Source organism: Microtus ochrogaster, assembly GCF_000317375.1.
Source record: "Microtus ochrogaster isolate Prairie Vole_2 chromosome 14 unlocalized genomic scaffold, MicOch1.0 chr14_random_2, whole genome shotgun sequence".
In the NCBI taxonomy this organism is placed as follows: domain Eukaryota; kingdom Metazoa; phylum Chordata; class Mammalia; order Rodentia; family Cricetidae; genus Microtus; species Microtus ochrogaster.
Genome location: NW_004949097.1, coordinates 8,327,945 through 8,350,602, shown reverse-complemented (window position 1 = coordinate 8,350,602; position 22,658 = coordinate 8,327,945). Strand labels below are relative to the sequence as shown.

Genomic DNA, 22,658 nt, shown 5'->3' with positions numbered 1-22,658 from the left:
CTTGCCAACCCTAAGATGGCTCCCTTAATTAAGTTATGTGATTCCCTGCTCCTCTATCCAACCTTCCTTTCTCCCAATCATTCCGTTTCCCCAAGTTCCCCCCATTCTACCCTTCTTACTTTTCCCTCCCCATCTCCGCTTACCCCCATCCCACCCCACCCCCCAGTTCCCAATTTTTTGCCTGGCAATCTTGTCTACTTCCAATATCCAGCATAACAACTATATGTTTTTCTTTGGGTTCACCTTCTTATTTAGCTTCTTTAGGATCACAGATTATAGACTCAATGACCATTATTTGTGGCTAGAAACCAATTATGAGTGAGTACATCCCATGTTCCTCTTTTTGGGTCTGGGATACCTCACTCAGGATAGTGTTTTCTATTTCCATCCATTTGCATGCAAAATTGGAGAAGTCATTGTTTTTTACCGCTGAGTAGTACTCTAATGTGTATATATTTCACACTTACTTCATCCATTCTTCCATTGAAGGACATCTAGGTTGTTTCCAGGTTCTGGCTATAACAAATAATGCTGCTGTGAACATAGTTGAACAAATGCTTTTGTCATATGATAGGGCATCTCTTGGGTATATTCCCAAGAGTGGTATTGCTGGGTCCAGGGGTAGGTTGATCCCAAATTTCCTGAGAAACCGAAACACTGATTTCCAAAGTGGTTGCACCAGATTGCATTCCCACCAGCAATGGATGAGGGTACCCCTTCCTCCACAACCTCTCCAGCAAAGGCTATCATTGGTGTTTTTGATTTTAGTCATCTGACAGGTGTAAGATGATATCTCAAAGTTGTTTTGATTTGCATTTCCCTGATTGCTAAGGAGTTAGAGCATGATCTTAAGTGTCTTTTGGCCATTTGAACTTCTTCTGTTGAGAATTCTCTGTTCAGTTCCGTACCCCATTTTTTAATTGGGTTAATTAGCATTTTAAAGTCTAGTTGAATCTTTGTGTGGTTTTGGTATCAGAGTAACTGTAGCTTTATAAAAGGAATTTGGCAATCACTCTTTTGTTTCTATATTGTGAAATACATTAAGGAGTATAGGTATTAGGTCTTCTTGGAAGTTCTGGTAGAATTCTGCATTGAAACCATCTGGTCTTGGGCTTTTTTTTTTTTTGGTAGGTAGGTTTTTGATAACAGTTTCTAATTCTTTGCGACTAACAGGTCCATTTAGATTGGTCACCTGGTCCTGGTTTAACTTTGGTATATGGTATGTATCTAAAAAAGTGTCCATTTCTTTGCATTTTCTAGTTTTGTGGTATATAGGCTTTTATAGAATGATCAATTGATTCTCGGAACTTCCTCTGTCTGTGGTTATGTCCCCCTTTTCATTTCTGATCTTATTAATTTGCATATTCTCTCTCTGATGTTTGATTAGTTTGGATAGGGGTTTATCAATCTTGCTGATTTTCTCCAGGAACCAGGTTTTTGTTTCATTGACTCTTAGGATTGTTTTCTGTGTTTCTATTTTATTGATTTCAGCCCTCAGTTTGATTATTTCCAGTCTTCTACTCCTCCTAGGTGAGTCTGCTTCTTTTTTTTCTCTTCCTATCTCACCCAGCATGCATCCGGAACCCTCCCACACTTCTGCATCCCTGCCGTCTTTGGGCACATAACACAGGATTTTAAAAACAAAATGTCTTTTAAACTCATTCAGAAGACAGAAGATTCTGGGATAGGTCTTACACAGAGACAAATGCACCTAAAGTGGGCAACTGGCTGCAATTGGCAAGTCTACAAGGATAAAAATTAACTTTATCACTTATGACCTCTATGATTTTAAATAGTGGTTTGATTCCCCTTTATTTTAAATCCTGTACCTTTAAAGTTGGGATAACAGTATTTATTGCACAGGATTTTATCAGAACTGAATACAATAATGTGACAGGTTTCCAGGAACAATGCTTAAAATCTGTGAAGAGTACTTCAGGTGGATGTTTATTATTTATTTTCTGTAGTCTCCCATGATATTCAATTTTGGTAGGATTACATGTTATCTAAATGGTACCAGAGCCATATCTTCCATTCTAGTAGCAGTTCTTCAGGAATGAAGACTCTTTAAAACTTTTCTTACATGCTGTCACTCAACTGAAAAACACACATCATACATGTGTAGTAAGGAGGAGCAGGCTGCTTCCCGCATCTCAGCTAATTTAAACCCCAAAATACCCACACAGAAATTGTATTAATTAAATTGCTGCCTGACCCATTAGCTCTAGCCTATTATTGGCTAACTCTCACATCTTGATTAACCTATCTCCATTAATGTGTATCACCACTTGACTGTGGCTTACCAGCATGAGTCCAACCAGTGTCTGTCTCGGGCAGAATTATGGTGTTTTCCAGTCTGTCCTTCTTCCCAGTATCCTGTTAGTTCTACTCCACCTATCTAAATTGTGCTCTATCAAAAGGCCAAGGCAGTCTCTTTATTCAAACAATGAAAGCAACACACAAACAGGAGAACCTCCTACAACACTTCCTCTTTTTCTGTTTAAACAAAAAAAGAAAGGCTTTCACTTTAGGATAGTAAAATTACATATGGCAAAACATTTATCAAGCAAGAATTACAATAATAATGTTTATATCTATTTTATCTTTTATCATAACAATGGAAAACTATAACTATTACAATCTATCTATTCTTTAACTCCATAAAAGACTCCAGAGAGATATCATATTATCTAAGTAAACAAGAAGTAAGCATCTTCCAAAATTTTAGAAATGACAGAGATATCTTACTGCCTGGAAGTCACCCAATTTTTCTGTATCATTGGGGCATCCATCTTCAGCCTTCAGGTCCATAGTATCCAGCAGACATTTCTATGAAGCAAGAAGTTCCAAAGACAGTTCAGTCACTTTCTTTTGTGTCCTGCAGAATGTCTCATAGACTCTTTCATGAAGCAGGAACCCTGAAGGACCATCTCACCGTTAGGCAAGTTCAACAGTCCTCTCTGTGCAGGTTCTTCATGTCCATTTTATACAACAGTCCAGGCGAGAACAGTTTCTTGTCCAAATGGCTATCAAACTCCATAAGGAGCCTATTCAATGCCCACCTTCTTGAAGTAGCTATTGCTGCCAGGAGCATGTATGTCTCATTGTCATAAAAGATCAAAGTTATTAAAACACCTTAAATGTTATATTCTGTAGTCTTTGAACTATATTAAGAATGCCTATCTAACTGAAATATATCTCTATATATCTAGAAAATCTAACTAACATGACTACAAGCTTGACTATTATCAATCATTATCCATTAACAACCTATATTTCTTAATTATATATTACATTTTTAAATGAGCTACACAATCACAATACATTAGTCAAGATCAGAAATTATACATATAACAAAATTGACCTTAAACTCATATCAATAAATCAAGATTTATACCAATGCAAATTATTCATACCTATATCACACATGGAGTCCAAAATACCACTGAGCACTAAATAGGCAGATATTTCAGAATGTGGTGGCTTGTCTCTGTTGGCAAATGGACTTCCTGTCAGTAAGCCTCCAAATAGTTAGTCATCTCCTTGTGGACACAACATATTCTGTGAAGACCTAGTGATTATGGCTCTTTTTTCAGTGATGGAGAAGGGATAAGCCCATGCATTTGAATCAATAAATCAGTTGACTTGATGGCAAGCCTTGTGTTTACTATGGTTCAGTGATGTGAGTATAGGAAGTGAGTACTACGGAAATATTCAAGGAACTGTCTCCTGACCCAGTTGGAACAACACTGTAGACTTTAAATCTATTCTGCAGCAGCAAACAACTACCATTAGCTGAACCTTGCTTGTGTAGTAATTTTATAATATTTGTTAAGATATTGAATTTGGCAGTGAGGATTATGATTGTTTTGGTTAGTGTTCATCTGTTTTTACATCCATTCTCTCCCATGCTCTATTTAATCTATATTCCAGACTGAAGACTAAGGTTCCCTGTATATTAGACTCTTAGTATGTGTTACTGGTAAATATTCGTGTGGCGTTTCGATTTGGGGGAAGGGGGAAATGCCAGGGCTTTCCTAGTTTCCAGTGGTGGCTTTCTGACTTTGAGATCTCCAGCCTGTGCATCACAGCTCCTTCACTTCCTGATTTAACCTGCTTCCCAGTTTGACTTTTTAATGCTTCTTGCACCTTTGTGACTGTCTTCTCACATTAAATTCTTTTGGTTTTGGTTATAAACTCTGTTTTCTTCTCTGCACTTCGAAGACAAAGATGCTGTTTTTATTTGTGTTTAGAGAAACTGAGTGGTCTGTCCTAAACATGCAGATAGTTTGCAAACAGATCTTCAGACTTGTACTTATTTCAAAGAAGAAGAAGCTAAGCTATTATGCTGCACTCAGATGACACAGGCATAAGAATGGTTCTCATTAATCTTTTCCCTCTGACACTGACTGCATCATGGCAATAGCTACCCTTCACCAGTTTATGATCTGTCTCTCCCATAGCTTCTGTGACCTCTTGAGAGTAAGCACAAGCTTCATCTTCTTCATCTTCAGATCCCTGACACCTACAACTATGCTCAGATTTTAGTAAAGCCTTAATAAATTTGTGGAGTGAATGAATAATATTCACTGACATTGACAGGGAGACTAATTTATTCCAGCCCTGAGTGAGGGTGTTGATGGTAGATGTGCAGTTCATTCTTCATAACAGTCTTGCATGATAGACATAAATATTCCTGTGTTTCAATATAAACAGACAAAAAGTCATATAGGCAAGTCAATACATCTGGGATTAAAGTCACAATGGTGTCTCACACCTGAAACTCTCCAGCTATCTCCTCCTTTTAGGATGATAATGAGAAAATGCACACATAAATGGATTAGGGGGAAACCCTGGGGTTTTGCTGTATTTTCAGATATGAGGGGTACATGGAAAGATGTAAACATTTTTTTATATGAGAAAAAAAAGTTCAACTATTTTCTTCCACAAGATTAAGATATCTACTTTTGTTCCTCAAACTCTGCCTGTGCAGATATAAAAAGGAGAATAATTGAGACCATATAAGAATTATAATTTCCACTGCATTGCTCTGTGAGAAAAACCAGTTTTGAGTAGTGAGCAGAGTAAGGCAAGCTTTCATCAGGAACTGCAGCAACTGTGGGAAATGTTTCAGTCTAGACTGGGACCAATTTAGGATTAAGTGGAGATCAATGGGGACTCACAGAAAAGAAGGGTGGAAGAATGCCATCGAGTGGAAACATCCTGCCAGCTGTTTTAGTGTTTGCTATGGCGATACTTTCTGGTGATGAAGAGGGAGGCAGAAATTGACCAAAGAAGAAAGTGGATGTGTGTGTGTGTGTGTGTGTGTGTGTTAAAAAAGCCAGGGTTCATGACTCCTACATGATACCCAGTTGCTTGTTGATGGGGCTCGTGTGATGTCTTTTGTACATGGGCCAGGAATATGTCCTTGGTCTGTACTGCATCTTCATTCCACATAGTTGTCCATGGGCTATTCTGCCTCCAGATACCACACTGATCTGAGAGACCTGAACTGCCACCTAAGGCTATGGTGATGTTTGGGGCTATACTGCTGCAGGGAGCTCTGTCTGGGTCCTACTGGGGCTGGAGTCTGATTTATGTCCATGGTTTGTGTTGCCACAATAGGTCATGGTGATGTCCATGATTGTGCTGCAGCCAGAATCCATGTTGATGTCCGTAGGCCATGCTGCCACCATGGAAGCCATGTTGATGTATGTGCCCATCTCTGCCTTCTGAAGTCATGTTTGTGTCTATGAAATGGACAGATTTCAAGAGCATTGTATAGGTCTGTGAGCTTATTGAGACTAGGGGTCATGTTCATGGTTTGTGTTGTAGCCAGATACCAGGTGGTATCTCATTGACTGAAGAGCAAAGAGAGTTTGTTTTATGATATTGATGACTGCAGATGCACAGTTGAGAGGGAAATACATGGAAGGCTTCTGTGACAATCTGTAGCCCCCAAACTGCACCTCCCAAAAGTAACAGCCTAGACAGGAAGCACCAAAGAGAACTCTTAAAAAGTGTGATGGAGATGTAGAAGAGCAGTTTCTCACAATTAATGGATTATGTCAGAGGATTAGGGGGATTGTTTGGGAGGTCCTTCTGACTATATGTTGCTTTTATTGGTTAGTCAATAAGGAAACTAGCTTGGCCTAATAGAGTAGAACAGAGTTAGGTGGGAAAAACTAAATGGAATGCTGGGAGAAAGAAAGCAGAGTGAGATACACACCATGTAGCCCCACTGGAGCTGGAAAGAACTTTACCCAGTGAGCCACAGCTATGAGGCGAAACACATATGACTAGAAATGGGTTAAATTAAGATGTAAGAGTTAGCCAATAAGAAGCTAGAGCTAATGGCCTAAGCAATGTTATAAATAACACAGTTTCTGTGTGTTTATTTTGGGGCAGCCAAGAAGCAACAAGCAGCTTCCTCAAACAAATTGGCACCCAATGTGGGGCTTGAATCCATGACTTTGAGATTAAAAGTCTCATACTCTCCAGACTGAGCTAGCCAGGAAGCCAGGAATGAACAAGTGGCCTCCCTCCTCTAACAGAGGGGCACAACTCAGTTCAATATAAGGAGCAGATCACTATGATTGTGACCATGTTCCACCGCATATAGATAACACAAAGTGGACTTTTTCCTTTTTCTTATTTTTAATTCCTTTTGGGGTGTCACGTGGGGACTACAGACATGGAAAAACTGGTAAGGGATTGTGAAGGGGTGCATGATGTGAAACTTTCAGAGAATCATTTAAAATGTGATATTAAATATAGATAGCACTCTGTGCAGTGACTTGGCCTGATTTCTGCTTTAAATGGAAAGCACAAGGTTCCACAGGACTGTGACTTAGAGAACTTGAAGCTTCCTGGTGAGACTTAGGCCAAAGCAAATGTGGGTATCAATTCCTGCAATCATCTCTTCATTCTCTAGGTATGTTTCCTTCAGGAACTAACACTGATGACATTAAAAACTGGCTTCACTAACAGCAGAACTAAAGGCAGTTTTGAATTTCTAATTTTGTTTCTCAGTCTTAGAACACATCCAAATTCACAAACTGGCAAGATTGCTTGGGAAGGGTTTGTCCTTGTTCCAGACTTCTTTTGCTTGGTAGAACCACATGAATGGGTAATGTGGTTGATGTTAAGGTTTCTCTAGAGCAGTACATTCCAGATACAACCATGCAAGATGTCTCTTTGGGTTTCTGGTATTTTTATATCTCTACAGTTTAAAACTTTGAAGTTTTAGATGTATCTGTTGTTTATGTTTATATTATTTTCTTGATTAAAATTTTATGTCCCCCTAGGTTTCTGTGAGTCAAAGTGTCTCAAAACATTTTTCTCATATTGAGACTCCAGGGAAGTTTGGAATGTAAAGACCTCAAAAAGGAACCCTTGAAAGCAGCCTCTGCGAACTCGGTTAGACAGAGTTTGAGAACAAACAGAAGAGATATCTTTGAGTTCTTAAAGGCAGCAGCCTTCAAAGTAAGTTCAAAGGGCACCATCTGTGTTTCTCTTCCTTTGCTAAAGAATTGAAAAGTTTTATTTTAACTACATTGTCATTAGCTTAACATCAGAGCCTAATAAGCATTAAGACATTCTTTAATAACATCAAAGTCTAATTAAAGTAATTTGCATTGGCTTTTTTAGTAGAATTCAACAAACCAATGTAGATTGACACTATAAAGTAGGCACACACTAGCTCAGAGTTGAATATTATAAAGGTGTAGACTCAAAGATCACAGTCCACTGCACAAGCAGTGAACAGGAACCGAATCCAGCAGAGAGAGAGAGAGAGAGAGAGAGAGAGAGAGAGAGAGAGAGAGAGACAGACAGAGACAGAGACAGAGAGACAGAGACAGAGAGAGAGAATTCATTATGGCTGCATTTATAGTATAAGAGACCATGCCCTTGTGGGCTGGTATCTTGAAGGCTATTGACTGAAGGAGTTTCCATAACAAACCAAAACTTCTCTTATAGTATTATTTTCAAGATCAGTCAGAATAAAAAACTTCCTAGGTAATTGTATAATATTCAAGGTATTAGTTAAATTGATCCTATTCAAATGGTTATGTGTACATGTATGTGAATGCAGTGAATATGTACATATGGATATGTATGTACATGTAAATGTGTGTGCAGGTGCAGGTGCCCATACATAGATGAGTCAAAACTTAATGTATTCCTCTACCTTAGGTTTTATAATGGAGGTTTTTCACAAATTTGTCTGTTGTTCATTTGGTTAGAGTACCAGAGCAGCACACTACAGTGATCCTTCTGTCTCGGTCCTCCCAGTATTGGGGTTACAGGCAATTTCCCAGAAGTTCACTTGATCGCTAACTATTTAAACTGAGGTCTTCAGTCATAGGAATCAAATATGTAACCAATTTAATCACCTCCACAGCTGTGCTGAAGCATTTTTTTTATGAACTTGACACAGGCTAGGGATGTTTGGGAAGGGGGACTATTAATTGAAAAACTGTCTCAAAGAGTCATAGTCTTTTCTGTGGTAACTTTTCTTGATTGAAAATTAATGGTGCAGGGCCCAGCTCACTGTGGGTGGACCATACCTGGGATTGCCATCCTGGGTTGTCTAAGAAATCAGGCAGTCTAAGCCGTAAGGAACAAAACAGGAAACAGTGTTTCTCCATGACCTCTACAACTGCACCTGTATTCAGGGTGCTGCCATGAGTTTCTTCCCTGACTTTCAACAGTGATGAATTGTCATTAAAACATTGTAAGTTAAAATACAACCTTTCCACTTAAGTTGATTTTGTCTTGGTATTTTATCACAACAATTGCAATCATGACTAAGAGACCTATGAAAGCTTTCATTTTTCATTTTTGGAATCATTCATTACAGCTCAGTAAATAATTTAATTAACAATTGTTTGCTTTTTTTTTGAAAAGGAAACAGTAAGACATTTAAGACATAAACATCTGGAAACCATCAGAAGAACATGGGAGAACCTGGGAAAAGGTTTGCAATCCATGGGGTGACATGTTTTTCGAAAATGAAGGTATGAATTATTTAGATATATGTGCATGTATATATGCATGACAATCTTTTAAAGCAAGCACTGAAAATTCTTGTAACATTGCTCAGCTTATATGAAGTTTCCCAACATAAAAACTATTTTGCCTAATGTGTTCTTAATGTATTGCCTTAAAGAAGTTGATTTTATTATTATGGCTATCTAGTTAGGATTATTTAACTAGACAGATTTTTCAGACTAACTTAGAGTACAGATTCTCAACCTATGATTTGAGACCCATTAAGGGTTGAAGTCCCTTTCACAGGGGTCACCTAGGGTCATTGGAAAGCACAGCTATTTACTTTACAATTTATAACAGTAGGAAAATTGAAGCTATGAAGGAGCCTATAGAAACAATTTCATGGTTGGGTCCAACTGAACATGAGGAATTGTATTAAAGGATGCATCATTATAAAGGTTGATTATCACTGTTTTGGGGGGGTCTTAAAGGAGCATGAGGCTTAAAATATTTTATATGTGTATTATACTTTGATGGAATTGGCCTGTGGTCAGAGGTCCAGCCAGTGCTCAGTTCTGAAGGACTTTTGACAAAAGATCAGGTCACACCTAGGAAACAGTTCCTGAATAAAAGTGCTGTGCTGGAATTTGACCTGAAGTCAGATGTCCAGCCAGTGCTCAGTTCTCAGGGGTTTTTGACAAAAGATCAGGGGTCACAGCTAGGAACAGTTCTTGAGTAGATGTACTGTGTTTATTAATATGCAAGATGAACTCATGATCTAGTCAGATGAATATATTCTATGAGTTTTGACAATGTTGCAATCATTCTGTTCACTGTTTGGGTGGTTTTCAGTAGTTTTGAGATAGTTGTCCTTCTTACAGTTCCAAAGGCATCTTTGTGTGATCACCAAATGTGAACCCAGGGAATCTGAGCACTGCCTTAGTCTCTGCAGGGCCCCTCTCATGCTCCTCTCTAAGCTTCTGCCTTCTAAGTCATCCAATCACAAGCTCATTTACCTTATTCTCCTGTAGTAGACTCCATACACTAATGTAAAAGAGAGGAGGCCTCAGACTCAGCCCTGGAAAGTGTTTTTTACCCACAGTGATGCGTGAATTATTGAAACCCAACCCCTCAAGTTATCCTTCAGTTCTCACATTCTGAAGAGCCCAGGGCCTCTGGATCTTAACCTTTGAAAGATGTCTACTAGATGTGTCACTTTGGACAATATGTGCAATGTGTTTGTACTTCATCTGAAAAGGATAGTGGTAGTCCTACATTTTAAGACAAAACAATCATTCTGAGACTTGTTTGTATGTGTATCCCTCCCTGTGTCTGTCTCTGTATGTGTATGAGTGCTCACCATTCAGTGCCATCCTATTCAAGTAGTATGGGGAATTAGACCAAGATGCTCAACACAATGGGCAATTCCTCTGTCCCTGACCTATACCTCCCTCTCCGCTGTTAAATATGTAAATTACTTTCAACTTATGTTTTTTATGTATATGACTCTTTTGCCCCCAATGTATGTTGGTGTACCACTTGTGTGTCTTGTATCTTTGGAGGCCAGAAGAAGGTGCTGAATTCCCTGGAACTGAAGATATAGGTAGTTTTAAAACACAATGCGGGTGCTAAGAACTGAACCCAGGTCCTCAGAAAGAGCAGCCAGTGGTCTTAACTGCTGAGTCATATCTCCATCTTCAAAGCTAAGGGTAATGATGGGTATTCTGATTATCAGTTGCTAACATTAGTAGCATTTATAGTGAAATATCATGAGGTATCATAAACATTTCATCTTTGATTACTGTCTCCGGGTTTCTATTGCAATGAAGGAACACTATATCCACTGCAACTCCTATAAAGGAAAACATTTATTTGGGGCTTGTTTACAACTTCTGAGGGTTAGTCCATAACCATGATGGTGGGAAACAGGGGAGCCCAAGAATGATATGGTTCTTGAGAAGGATCCAAAAGTTCTACACCCAGATCAACAGGCAACAGGAATAGAGTGGTACTGGGCCCACCTGCAGCTTCTGAAACTTCAGAGCCACCCTCATTGACACTTCCTCCTACAAGGCCAGAGGTCCTAATGCCACTACTTGGTGGCCAGGCATTCAAATCTATGAGTTTATGGGGCCATTCCTAATCATGCCATCACAGTTACTTCAGAGTTTAACAACAGTAGATACTCATGTGCAGTTTATGGGAAAATGTTAAAACAATAAGTTTACCAGTCAAAATTTAGAGATGATTGCTTAAAAAGAATTAGACTTCTCTGACTTTAGAACTGTCTAGAATGTTAGGGTGGTCAAACAGTCTACAGTGCCAGAGTGGAGTTTCTGCTTCTTAAGTTTAGAAAGCAATCATTAAGAAAAGTGTCCCAGGACAGGGAAACTGATGGCCTCTATGACCTTTAATCATGTATAGGCCCAGAAATATGAAACTCATGTAAAATGATCAATTATCAATTGCATTTCCTGAAAGATTTGTATTGGGAAGAGGGCATAGCTCTGCAAATTCCATTTAGTTTTAGACAAACTTCTAGAACACTGTTAAAGTATACTGAACTCAGTGTTCATTCTTACCATTTTATTTATTTTTATGTAAATTCTGCTTAGGTTAATCCAGATTAATTGGTACTGGTGATAAAAAATTTTCCAAGCAGTAAATGCTAACCTAATCCAGGATGGTTTGCCTATTATTTCAGATGAGATTCCAGAAATTCCAGAAGCTGGGATGATGACATTACCAACAACCTACTGTTGGGATATAAGTTAAGGGAAACTGAAAGCTCATTCACTACATCATTCAAAATAAGTTCATTAGTAACAGGAAAGTAGTGAGGAGTCTTATCAGGAACAGAAACATTTTATCCTGAACCTGAGTGACCCCCAAAATATTGTGCCCTGGATTTATATGCCATGAACACCATTAGACTACTGTGTTAGAGGGTTATAGGGCAAGCATATTGCCCCAGTAAGAAAAATAAAACATGTCCCTTTGCTGTGACTATTGCCTCCAGGAGTGAGACTGTAGCTTATTTTTCTCAAGAATGTAGGGAGGACAAATTGTTGAACTAGCCAAGGAGAGCACAAATTCTAATAGTTCTTAATAATAAAAACCCAGAGTCAGATATATTAACAGGTGAAAGCTGAGAGATTAGATAAGTAGTGCAGCTATCTACTAGAGAGAACCTTTAGCTCTACCAAATCGTCACACTGTACTGTGTTCCTGAATGCCCTGTCTACAAGCCTCAACTGCATTCTCTGAAGGAATTGTAAACTGCATTTGTCTCTCTGAAACGTCAGACTGACACTGAGCTCCAATCTCCTCCCTTCATCCAATTTTTCCAGTTTTAAATCATGCATTGCATACTCATAATGAGACCTAACTTTCCTGTCTTAATAGTGTTTCCCACCTTTTAAAGTGGGAAATAGCTATCTCTTTTAACTAATTTTTCCTTTAAGGAATCCCAATTATCTCAACAAACCTGCCACCAATGACAATTCAGATGATGGTGAGGGGTGAGGCTAACTGCTGCTGCATAGAACAGTAGGAGCCTGAGCAGGTTCAACAGTGGTCAGAGGAAGGGGGTCCAGAAAAGTCTACCAGGAGAGAAGAAAGGAAAACCTAGTTGGTGAGGTGGTGACTCTGGCTGTGTGTAGCTGCAGCCTATGCTGGTGGTTCAAAACCATGGGCAAGCAGCTTTTTCCTAATTCTCACCCAAAAAGTTGGTCACCAGATGTAGCATAAACCCTTATTGTTCTTAATAATAAAATTCCTGAGTTAGATACTAGAGGGTGAATGCAGAGAGATCAGAGAATCAGTGCACCCAGCTACTAGAGAGACCATTTATCTCTACCAAATCTGCACTCTGATCCTCAGGCAAACTTTATTTATTATATTACATACAAAATATCACTATATTCAAGGACATCTAGAGACTAGTCATTCCAGAAAACTTGAGCAGATATATGCTTTGGTTCATTTCTGTGTTCTGTTTCTTACCATCCTTAAAGTGGATAGCACTTGTCTTGGAGATAACCTCATAATGCTGATGACCCATCAATGACTGTGTTTTACATTAAATAGCTCCATGTCTTTCTGTATGAATAAGGTACACTCATAAAAAAAATCAAAGACATACCTTTAAACAAAACTCACTGCTGCTAACCTACTATCCTAACTGCATTTCCAGAGCTAGGAGACTATGGTAGAAGGGAGATTGTAATTTAAAATTTCTTCCATGTTCAAGGACTGTTTAATTTGGAAACAAAACTCATGGTAGAGGCTCTTTTGTGAGTAGGTGGTAGATATATAATTAAAAACTAAGTTCTCACTTTTTCTTGAATGTTTTTCTTCCTAGATGTTTCTGTCAGCATTAACAATGGCATGTATAGCCAAAGCACTATCAGGAACGTATATGATGTCCATGCTCACACAAATAGAGAGGCAATTCAATATCCCCACATCTGTAGTTGGATTTATCAGTGGGAGTTTTGAGATTGGTGAGTTACATTTACTTATTATTGTGTATTTATATTCTCTTCTAATTTCCTGCATAAAATAATCTAAACCGACTTAATTACATGCTTTCTGATGTGATTGAATGGCCTGGTCTGGGTGAGGAGTAACCATTTATTTAAATGTCCCTGTGATAATATATATATTTTAACATATACCCTCATATGGCCTCTTTTTCTGATTATTGAAATGGATTTAGAATATTAATATATAATTCCATCACTAGATAACTCAGACAGACATTAAGGCCTTTTTCAAGGCATTTTAGAAGGTTGCCGTTGGAGCCTGGAGGAACTAGTGTTCTGAAAGAAGGAGCAAATGCTTCTCTGCCCCCACTGTGCCTGTGAAGTTGGCAGCTCTCCACTCATAGATACCGAGGAAGATGAAGATGCTTTCCTGTGTCTGAGTTGTGTCAGACACAATTCCAAAGATTTGGGTAATGAGAGTAATGAACTGGAATATGACAGTACAAAGGATGAATGAGGGCAAGATGTTCTCTATAAACAAGGTGACCTGGATGTCTTTTGTTCTTAGTTTTTATTTCCTTCAAAGTGAAATTGTTTTTAATTTGTTTAACCAAAACATCCATGAAAATCAGGACTGTGAAGTAACTAACCCACATTGAGGTTGTCCATCTTGTCTCGCATTATAAAACATCTTATATTTATCGTTGGTTTTCTCAGGGCACTCAGCATGAATGCCTTACACAGACTTTTCATAGATTCAGTCATGTTCTAGTGTGTTAGATGGAGCAAGTGCTGTTCATTCATTATCCAAGTTCCTAAAGAACACATTGTACTAGGGAAGACAGTCTCTTAAAGGGGTAAAGGTGATCTGGAAATAGAATCGACAAGTAAATGTGAAGGGGAGATATATACAGAGGGTGAACCATTAAATAGTTTGCATGGGGATCAAGTCAGTCCTGTATTGTTGTTAAGGTTTCCATCCTGCTTGGTTCCTGCAGTCATTAAGTACCAAAGAAATCACATAGAAGTCTACATTAGTTATAAACTGATTGACCCATTAGCTCAGGCTTCTTATTAATGCTTATAACATATTATCCCATTATTCTGTCTATGTTAGCCACTTTCTCAGTACCTTTTTCAACAAGGCAGTCACATCTTGCTTCTTCAGTGGTCTGGTCACAACTGCAGAGGAATGGGCTTCCTTATTCCCAGAATTCTCCTGTCCTCATTAACCTGCCCCATTTCTGTCTGGTTGTCCTGCCTATACTTCCTGCCTGGCTACTGGCCAATCAGTGATTATTTAAAATATAATTGACAGAACACAGACCATCGTGCCACATCACTTCCCCCTCATTTATTAAAAAAAAAAAAAAAACAACAGGAACTCTGAATCTTCTATCCTTTGTTTAGCTTTTCTCCTGACAATTAGCCATAACAACTTGTAATCAACATTCCAAACAAAGAAAAATATCCATAGTCCATTTTTGGGAATATGGGAGTAATTTTCCAGGCTACTTCCTGCTTTTGGGGCATGTTCATAATATTATGGGAACCTAAAGAAAATTTAGAATTATGATCAAGTCCTGACTGGAGTATCCTCTGAGGCTTGATCATCTCAGGCAGCAGTCTTGAAAGTGTTCTAGATGTAGAACTCAGACATCTGTGCCATCTGTTCCTACCAGAAATTTCTCAGGTAGTCTTCCTTGATCACCACTGATTTTTCTTAACTCAGAATACATTGATAGCCTCACATTTTCTGTGGAATCAAAAGCAAAACCTCTGCTCCAAAGTAACATACCCTTTGACTTCAATTTTGAAGTCACTGTATTTTCAAAATATCTATCATGGATTAATTCAGCAGCATTTATAAATAAATATCTTTTAGCAGCTGTTACTCTTTCAGCATTTTTAAATTCAAAGATAACATAATAACATACAGTATCTAGACCCTCTGTGTATTTTTAATCTTTATGTGGCTTTATTTTAACCTCTCTTTTATTTTCACTTTTAATTTTTGGCTTTTAAAGACAGATTCTCTATGTATCTTTGGCTGTCCTGGAACTCTCTCCATAGACCAGGCTATCTTAGAACTCACAGAAATCTTCCTACCTCTGCCTTCCAAGTACTGGGATTAAATGTGTATACCACCACACCTTGAATTCATAGATATCTGTCTGCCTCTGCCTCCCAAGCATTGGGATTAAAGGTGTGTATCACCACACCCAACTACTCTCTTTTGTCCCCAAGTCTACACATATTTTTAAACACAAAGTAAAACATTTAGAGGGATTTTTCTTTGAATCTATTTTTACTGTATATATCTCTCTTTTTCTGACCACATGAGTTTTTAATTTGCTAAGCAATATCGGTAGGATTAAAGGCGTGGCTTTACAGCTTGATGCAGCCCATACCTTAGCTTTCTGAGATTCCAGGCTCAGGGCTGAGGTACTGGCTGAAGCCATGTTTATTTCCACAACTCTATGGCATTTCAAGGTCCCTGAAACCAACAGAAAGCACGTGGTCACCTTTTCATCAACACCTTTTAAGTGCTTTGTGGCAGGACCTCTTTAAAGAACTGCAAGGTGTTGCACCTAATTCTGAGTCAGGAAAGCCTCTCTTAATTAAGAATGCATGCTTCTAGCAAGCAGAGCTCACCTGAGAAAATGCTGCTATCAATAAGCCATGCATAACTCTATTCTTTTCTGTCTAGTATTACTTCCTAAGCTCTGTCAGGCTTTGTGTGGATCCAGTCACCCCATGTTGGGTGCCATTTGTTGTTGGGATTTCTGTCTGGCCCAGTTATTTTTTTTTATTGAAAAAAAATTTCCGCCTCCTCCCAGCCTCCCACTTCTTTCCCCCTCCCCCTATTCCTCCTCCCCCCACTCCTCTTCCCCTCACTCTCCCGTCTGAAGAGCAGTCAGGGTTCCCTGCACTATGGAAAGTCCAAGGTCCTCCCCCCCTCCATCTAGGTCTAGGAAGGTGAGCATCCAAACTGGCTAGGCTCCCACAAAGCCAGAACATAGGAGTAAGATCAAAACACAGTGACATTGTCCTTGGTGTCTCATCAGCCCTCATTGTTCGCCATGTTCAGAGAGTCCGGTTTCATCCCATGCTTTTTCAGTCACAATCCAGCTGGCCTTGGTGAGCTCCCAATAGATCAGTCCCAATGTCTCAGTGGGTGGGTGCACCCCTCACGGTCCTGACTTCCTTGCTCATGTTCTCCCTCCTTCTGCTCCTCATTGGGACCTTGGGAGCTCATTTCAGTCCTCCAATGTGGGTCTCTGTCTCTATCTCCATCCATTGCCAGGTGAAGGTTCTATGGTGATATGCAAGATATTCATCAGTATGGCTATAGGATAGGGTCATTTCAGGTTCCCTATCCTTAGCTGCACAAGGAGCTAACTGGGGACATCCCCCTGGGCACCTGGGAGACCCTCTAGGTTCAAGTCTCTTGCCAACCCTAAGATGGCTCCCTTAATTAAGTTATGTGATTCCCTGCTCCTCTATCCAACCTTCCTTTCTCCCAATAATTCCGTTTCCCCAAGTTCCCCCCATTCTACCCTTCTTACTTTTCTCTCCCCATCTCCACTTACCCCCATCCCACCCCAGCCCCCAGTTCCCAATTTTTTGCCTGGCAATCTTGTCTACTTCCAATATCCAGGATAACAACTATATGTTTTTCTTTGGGTTCACCTTCTTATTTAGCTTCTTTAGAATCACAGATTATAGACTCAATGACCATTATTTGTGGCTAGAAACCAATTATGAGTGAGTACATGCCATGTTCATCTTTTTGGGTCTGGGTCACCTCACTCAGGATAGTGTTTTCTATTTCCATCCATATGCATGCAAAATTAAAGATGTCGTTGTTTTTTACCGGTGAGTAGTATTCTAATGTGTATATATTCCACATTTTCTTCATTCCTTCTTGATGTGGGAGTGTCATATATCAATCTGTTGATTTCACTGGTTAAGCAATAAAGAAACTGCTAGGCCCTCATAGGTTAAAACATAGGTGGGAGGAGTAAACAGAACAGAATGCTGGGAGGAAGAGGAAGTGTTCTCTGGAGCAGAGACACCATGCTCCCCTCTCCTGGGCAGATGGCATCGATGAAGCTCCTACCCAGGATGGATGTAGGCTAGAATCTTCTGGTATGCGCACCTTGGGGTGCTACACACAGATGATTAGAAATGGGCTAAATTAATATGTGAGAATTAGCCTAGAAGAGGCTATATAGAAATGGGCCAAGCAGTGTTTAAAAGAATACAGTGTCCGTGTAATTATTTCGGGGCATAAGCTAGCCAGGTGGCCGGGGTGCTGGGAACACAGCCCCGTCACTCCTTAGTACAACACGTTCTTCCATTGAAGGACATCTAGGTTGTTTCCAGGTTCTGGCTATTACAAATAATGCTGCTATGAACATAGTGGAACAAATGCTTTTGTAATATGATAGGGCATCTCTTGGGTATATTCCCAAGAGTGGTAATCCTGGGTCCTGGGGTAGGTTGATCCCAAATTTCTGAGAAACCGCCATACTGCTTTCCAAAGTGGTTGGACAAGTTTGCATTCCCACCAGCAATGGATGAGGCTAAACCTTCCTTCACAACCTATCCAACAAAGGCGATCATTGGTGTTTTTGATTTTAGCCATTCTGACAGGTGTAAGATGATATCTCAAAGTTGATTGATTTGCATTTCCCTGATCGCTAAGGAGGTTGAGCATGACCTTAAGTGTCTTTTGGCCATTTGTACTTCTTCTGTTGAGAATTCTCTCTTCAGTTCAGTGCCCCATTTTTTAATTGGGTTAATTAGCATTTAAAGTCTAGTTTCTTGAGTTCTTTATATATTATGGTGATCAGACCTTTCTCTGTTGGGGGTTGGTGAAGATCTCCCAGTCAGTAGGTTGCCTTTTTGTTTTAGTGACAGTGTCCTTTGCTTTACAGAAGTTTCTCAGTTTCAGTAGTTCCCATTTATTCAATGTTTCCCTTAATGTCTGAGCTGCTGGGGTTATACATAGGAAGCGATCTCCTGTGCCCATATGTTGTAGGGTACTTCCCATTTTCTCTTCTATCAGGTTCAGTGTGTTCAGATTTATATTGAGGTCTTTGATCCATTTGGACTTGAGTTTTGTGCATGGTGATAGATATGGGTCTATTTTCATTCTTCTATGGGTTGACATCCAGTTGTGCCAGCACCATTTGTTTAAGATGCTTTCTTTTTTCCATTGTATGCTTTTAGCTCCTTTATCGAAGATGAGGTGTTCATAGGTTTGCAGATTAAAATCCGGGTCTTATATATGATTCCATTGGTCAAATTCTCTGTTTTTATGCCATTATCATGCTGTTTTCATTACTGTAGCTCTGTAATAGAGTTTGAAGTCAGGAATAGTAATGCCTCCAGAAATTCCTTTATTGTATAAGATTGTTTTGGCTATACTGGGTTTTTTTTTTTTGTTTTTTTATATAAAGTTGATTATTATCCTCTCAAGATCTGTGAAGAATTTGATGGAACCTTGCTGGGGATTGCATTGAATCTATAAATTGCCTTTGGTAGAATCGCCATTTTAACTATGTTGATCCTCCCAATCCAAGAGCAAGGGAGAGCCTTCCATTTCTTGGTATGATCTTTACTTTCTTTCTTCAATGTTTTGAATTTCTTGTCAAATAGATCTTTCACTTCCTAGGTTAGAGTTACCCCAAGATATTTTATGCTGTTTGTGGCTATTGTGAAAGGTGAAGCTTCTCTGATTTCCCTCTCTGCTTCCATATCCTTTCCATATAAGCGGGCAACTGATTTTTTGGAGTTGATCTCGTATCCTGCCACATTACTAAAGGTGTTTATCAGCTGTAGGAGTTCTTTGGTGAAGTTTTTGGGGTCGCTTATGTACACTATCATATCATCTGCAAATAACAAAAGTTTAACTTCTTCCTTTTCAATTCGAATTCCCTTGATCCCCTTATGTTGTCCATTGGTGAGATAGGAGTGTTGAAGTCTCCTACTATTAGTGTGTGCTGTTTGATGAATGCCTTGAGTTTAGCAATGTTTCTTTTACATAAGGGGGTGCTTTTATATTAGGGGCATAGATATTCAAGATTGAGACTTCATCCTGATGAATTGTTCCTGTTATGAGTATAAAATGTCCCTCTCCATCTCTTTTGAAGTCAACTTTGTTAGAAATTAGTATGGCCACACCTGCTTGTTTCTTAGATCCATTTGCTTGATAAGCTTTTTTCCAGACCCTTACTCTGAGTAGGTGCCTGTCTTTGTGGTTGAGGTGTGTTTCTTGTAAACAGCAGAATGTTGGAGCCTGTTTTCATATACAATTTCTTAGTCTGTGCCTTTTTATAGGTGAGTTGAGTCCATTGACATTAAGTGATATTAATGACGAGTGGTTGTTAACTCTGGTCACTTTTTTGGTAGTAGAGTTTGTGTGTTTCCCTTCTTCGGGTTGTGCTGGTGAAGGGTCTCTAGATGTCTTAGTTATTGTGGACATTGTTGGACTCCTTAATTTGTGATTTTCCTTCTATTACTTTCTGTAAGGCAGGATTTGTGGCTATGTATTGTTTAATTTTGTTTTTATCCTGAATAAATTTGTTTTCTCCATTTATAGTGAATGAAAGCTTGGCTGGGTATAGTAGTCTGGGCTTGCATCCATGGTCTCTTAGTTTCTATAGTACATCTATCCAGGACCTTCTGGCTTTCATAGTTTCCATAGAGAAGTCAGGTGTAAGTCTGATAGATTTACCTTTAAAAGTAACTTGGCCTTTTTCCTTTGCATCTGTTAATATTCTTTCTTTATTCTGTATGCTTTGTGTTTTGATTATTATATGGCGAGGGGATTTTTTTTTGATCCAGTCTATTTGGTGTTCTGTATGCTTGTTGAACCTTCATAGGTATATCTTTCTTTAGGCTGGGAAAGTTTTCTTCTATAATTTTATTAAATATATTTTCTGGACCTTTGAGCTACATTTCTTCTCCTTCTTATTATTATTAGGTTTGATAATTATTCTCTTATTATTCTTAGGTTTGATCTTTTTTTTTTGTTTGTTTTTCGAGACAGGGTTTCTCTGTGGTTTTGGAGCCTGTCCTGGAACTAGCTCTTTTAGATCAGGCTGGTCTCGAACTCACAGAGATCCACCTGCCTCTGCCTCCTGAGTGCTGGAATTAAGGTGGGCGCGATCACCGCCCGGCTCTAGGTTTGGTCTTTCATTGTGTCCCAGATTTCCTTTAATGTTTTGTGATGAGAGTTTGTTGGATTTGCTGTTTTCTTTGATCAATGCATTTATTTCTCTATAGTATCTTCTGAATCTGAGACTCTTTCTTCTATCTCTTGTATTCAGTTGATTATGCTTGTTTCTGTAGTCTCTATTCATTTACATAGATTTTTCATGTCCAGCCAGCTCTCTGTTTGTGTTTTCTTCCTTGCCTCCATTTCAGTTTTCAAGTCTTGAATTGTTTCCATTATCTGCTTGATTGTTTTTCCTTGGTTTCCTAGGGTATCATTGACTGACTTACTCAATTCTTCAAACTTTCTGTTATATTTCTCATCCATTTCTATAAGGGTATTTTTTACTTCCTGTTTAAGGGTCTCAATTACTTTCATAAAGTCATTTTTTTTCTACTTCTTCTTGATTAATGTTTTCATTTCCTCCTGTTGTGAGGTCGCTGGGTTCTGGTGGTTTCATGTTGTTTTTCAGATTGTTGGGTGAATTCTTGCATTGGCGCCTGCCCATCTCTTCCTCTGAATGCTCCCCTATGGACCTCCTTTTATAGGATCAGGTCTCCTTGCCCACTGATGAACCTTCCCAGTGATGGCACTCCCCAGTGATGGCTCTCCTGGTGCCTAGATCAGATCTCCGTGCTGCTTGGGTAGCTCATAAACAAAGGGCCTACCTTGCTTGCTGCAGGCAGGCTATTGAGACAAAGGAACTCGTGCCCGCCCGGTTGCCCTCACGATTTGGTCCCAGCACCCAAATATGCTGAGCTGCGTGATGTTATATGCCTGAAGAGGGGAGGGAGGCAGAAGAGGGGGGTTTTGGGTGCAAGCTGGGTGGGATAGGAAGAGAGAGGCAGTATCTGGGGAGTATATCCCCTGCAAGAAGACGCTGGCCCAGTTCTTGCAGTAATTAAGTCCCCCCCCAAAATCACACAGAAGTCTACATTAGTTATAAACTGATTGGATTGTCTCATTAGCTCAGCCTTCTTATTAACTCTTATAACTTATATTAGCCCATTATTTTTGTTTATGTTAGGCACTGGCTCAGTACCTTTTTCAGGAAGGCAGTCACATATTGCTTCTTCTGTGGCCGGGTCACAACTATAGATGAACGGGCTTCCTTCTTCCCAGAATTCTCTTGTCCTCACTGTATTATGGGAAGGTGGAAGTTGTTAGAACATGAACCTGGAGAAGTATGTAGGGATGAAATATGGATAGAGAGTGTGGCTTGCTCTGGAGTATGTCTTTTATCCCTCTGGTGGCAGAAAGACAGTATGGGGTTGGAAAAGGTCATGATCTTTCTATGCCGAGGATTCATATTGAAAACCCAATGCCACCTGAATTCTGGATAATGCTTTAATTATACAAAATCAAACTGTATAGATCAAAAGGAATGCAGTTACACTGAAGTATATTTGTCAGAACATTTAAACTTCTTATCAGGAAGGAATATTCATGCTTTTTAACAAGGCAAAGATTATCTACATCTGATTTTCTAATAATTATTGACTGCATGACCTTTTGCAGTATTTACAACATCCACAAGGTTATAGGCCTTTTGGTGGCAGAATGATGGCTCTTCACAACATCATTGCTTTCTACACTACCATGAACAGAAATGCTAATGTCCAGTTAATGATTTTTGAAAACAATTCCTACTCAAGTTAATGGAAAACTCTAATTTCTGTGAAATCACTGATTTTTAAACTAAAGGTAAAAAAGTCCTATTTAAAGTTGAAAATGAGATTCCTGTCCAGTGCTCCAATGTGGGTCTCTGTCTCCTTTCATTGCCTGATGAAGGTTAATATTCAGGAGGATGCCTATATGTCTGTCTTTGGATTCACCTTCTAATTAGCTTCTCTAGGATCACGAATTATAAGCTCACTGTCCTTTATTTATGGCTAGAAACCAAATATGAGTGAGTACATCCCATGTTCCTCTTTTTGGGTCTGGCTTACCTC

The 22,658-nt window shown here is 39.2% G+C and overlaps 1 protein-coding gene across 1 annotated transcript in view; it reads left to right on the top strand.

Moving 5' to 3' along the window:
• The window catches only part of LOC101993566 (solute carrier organic anion transporter family member 1A5-like), a 70,519-nt gene that overhangs the window by 2,873 nt on the left and 44,988 nt on the right, over positions 1–22,658 (top strand). The window contains exons 2-4 of the mRNA XM_005364560.2: positions 7,308–7,485; positions 8,911–9,020; positions 13,358–13,499. Coding sequence (XP_005364617.1) covers positions 8,961–9,020; positions 13,358–13,499 — 202 coding nt within the window. The 5' untranslated portion in view covers positions 7,308–7,485; positions 8,911–8,960. The remainder of the gene's footprint in view (positions 1–7,307; positions 7,486–8,910; positions 9,021–13,357; positions 13,500–22,658) is intronic.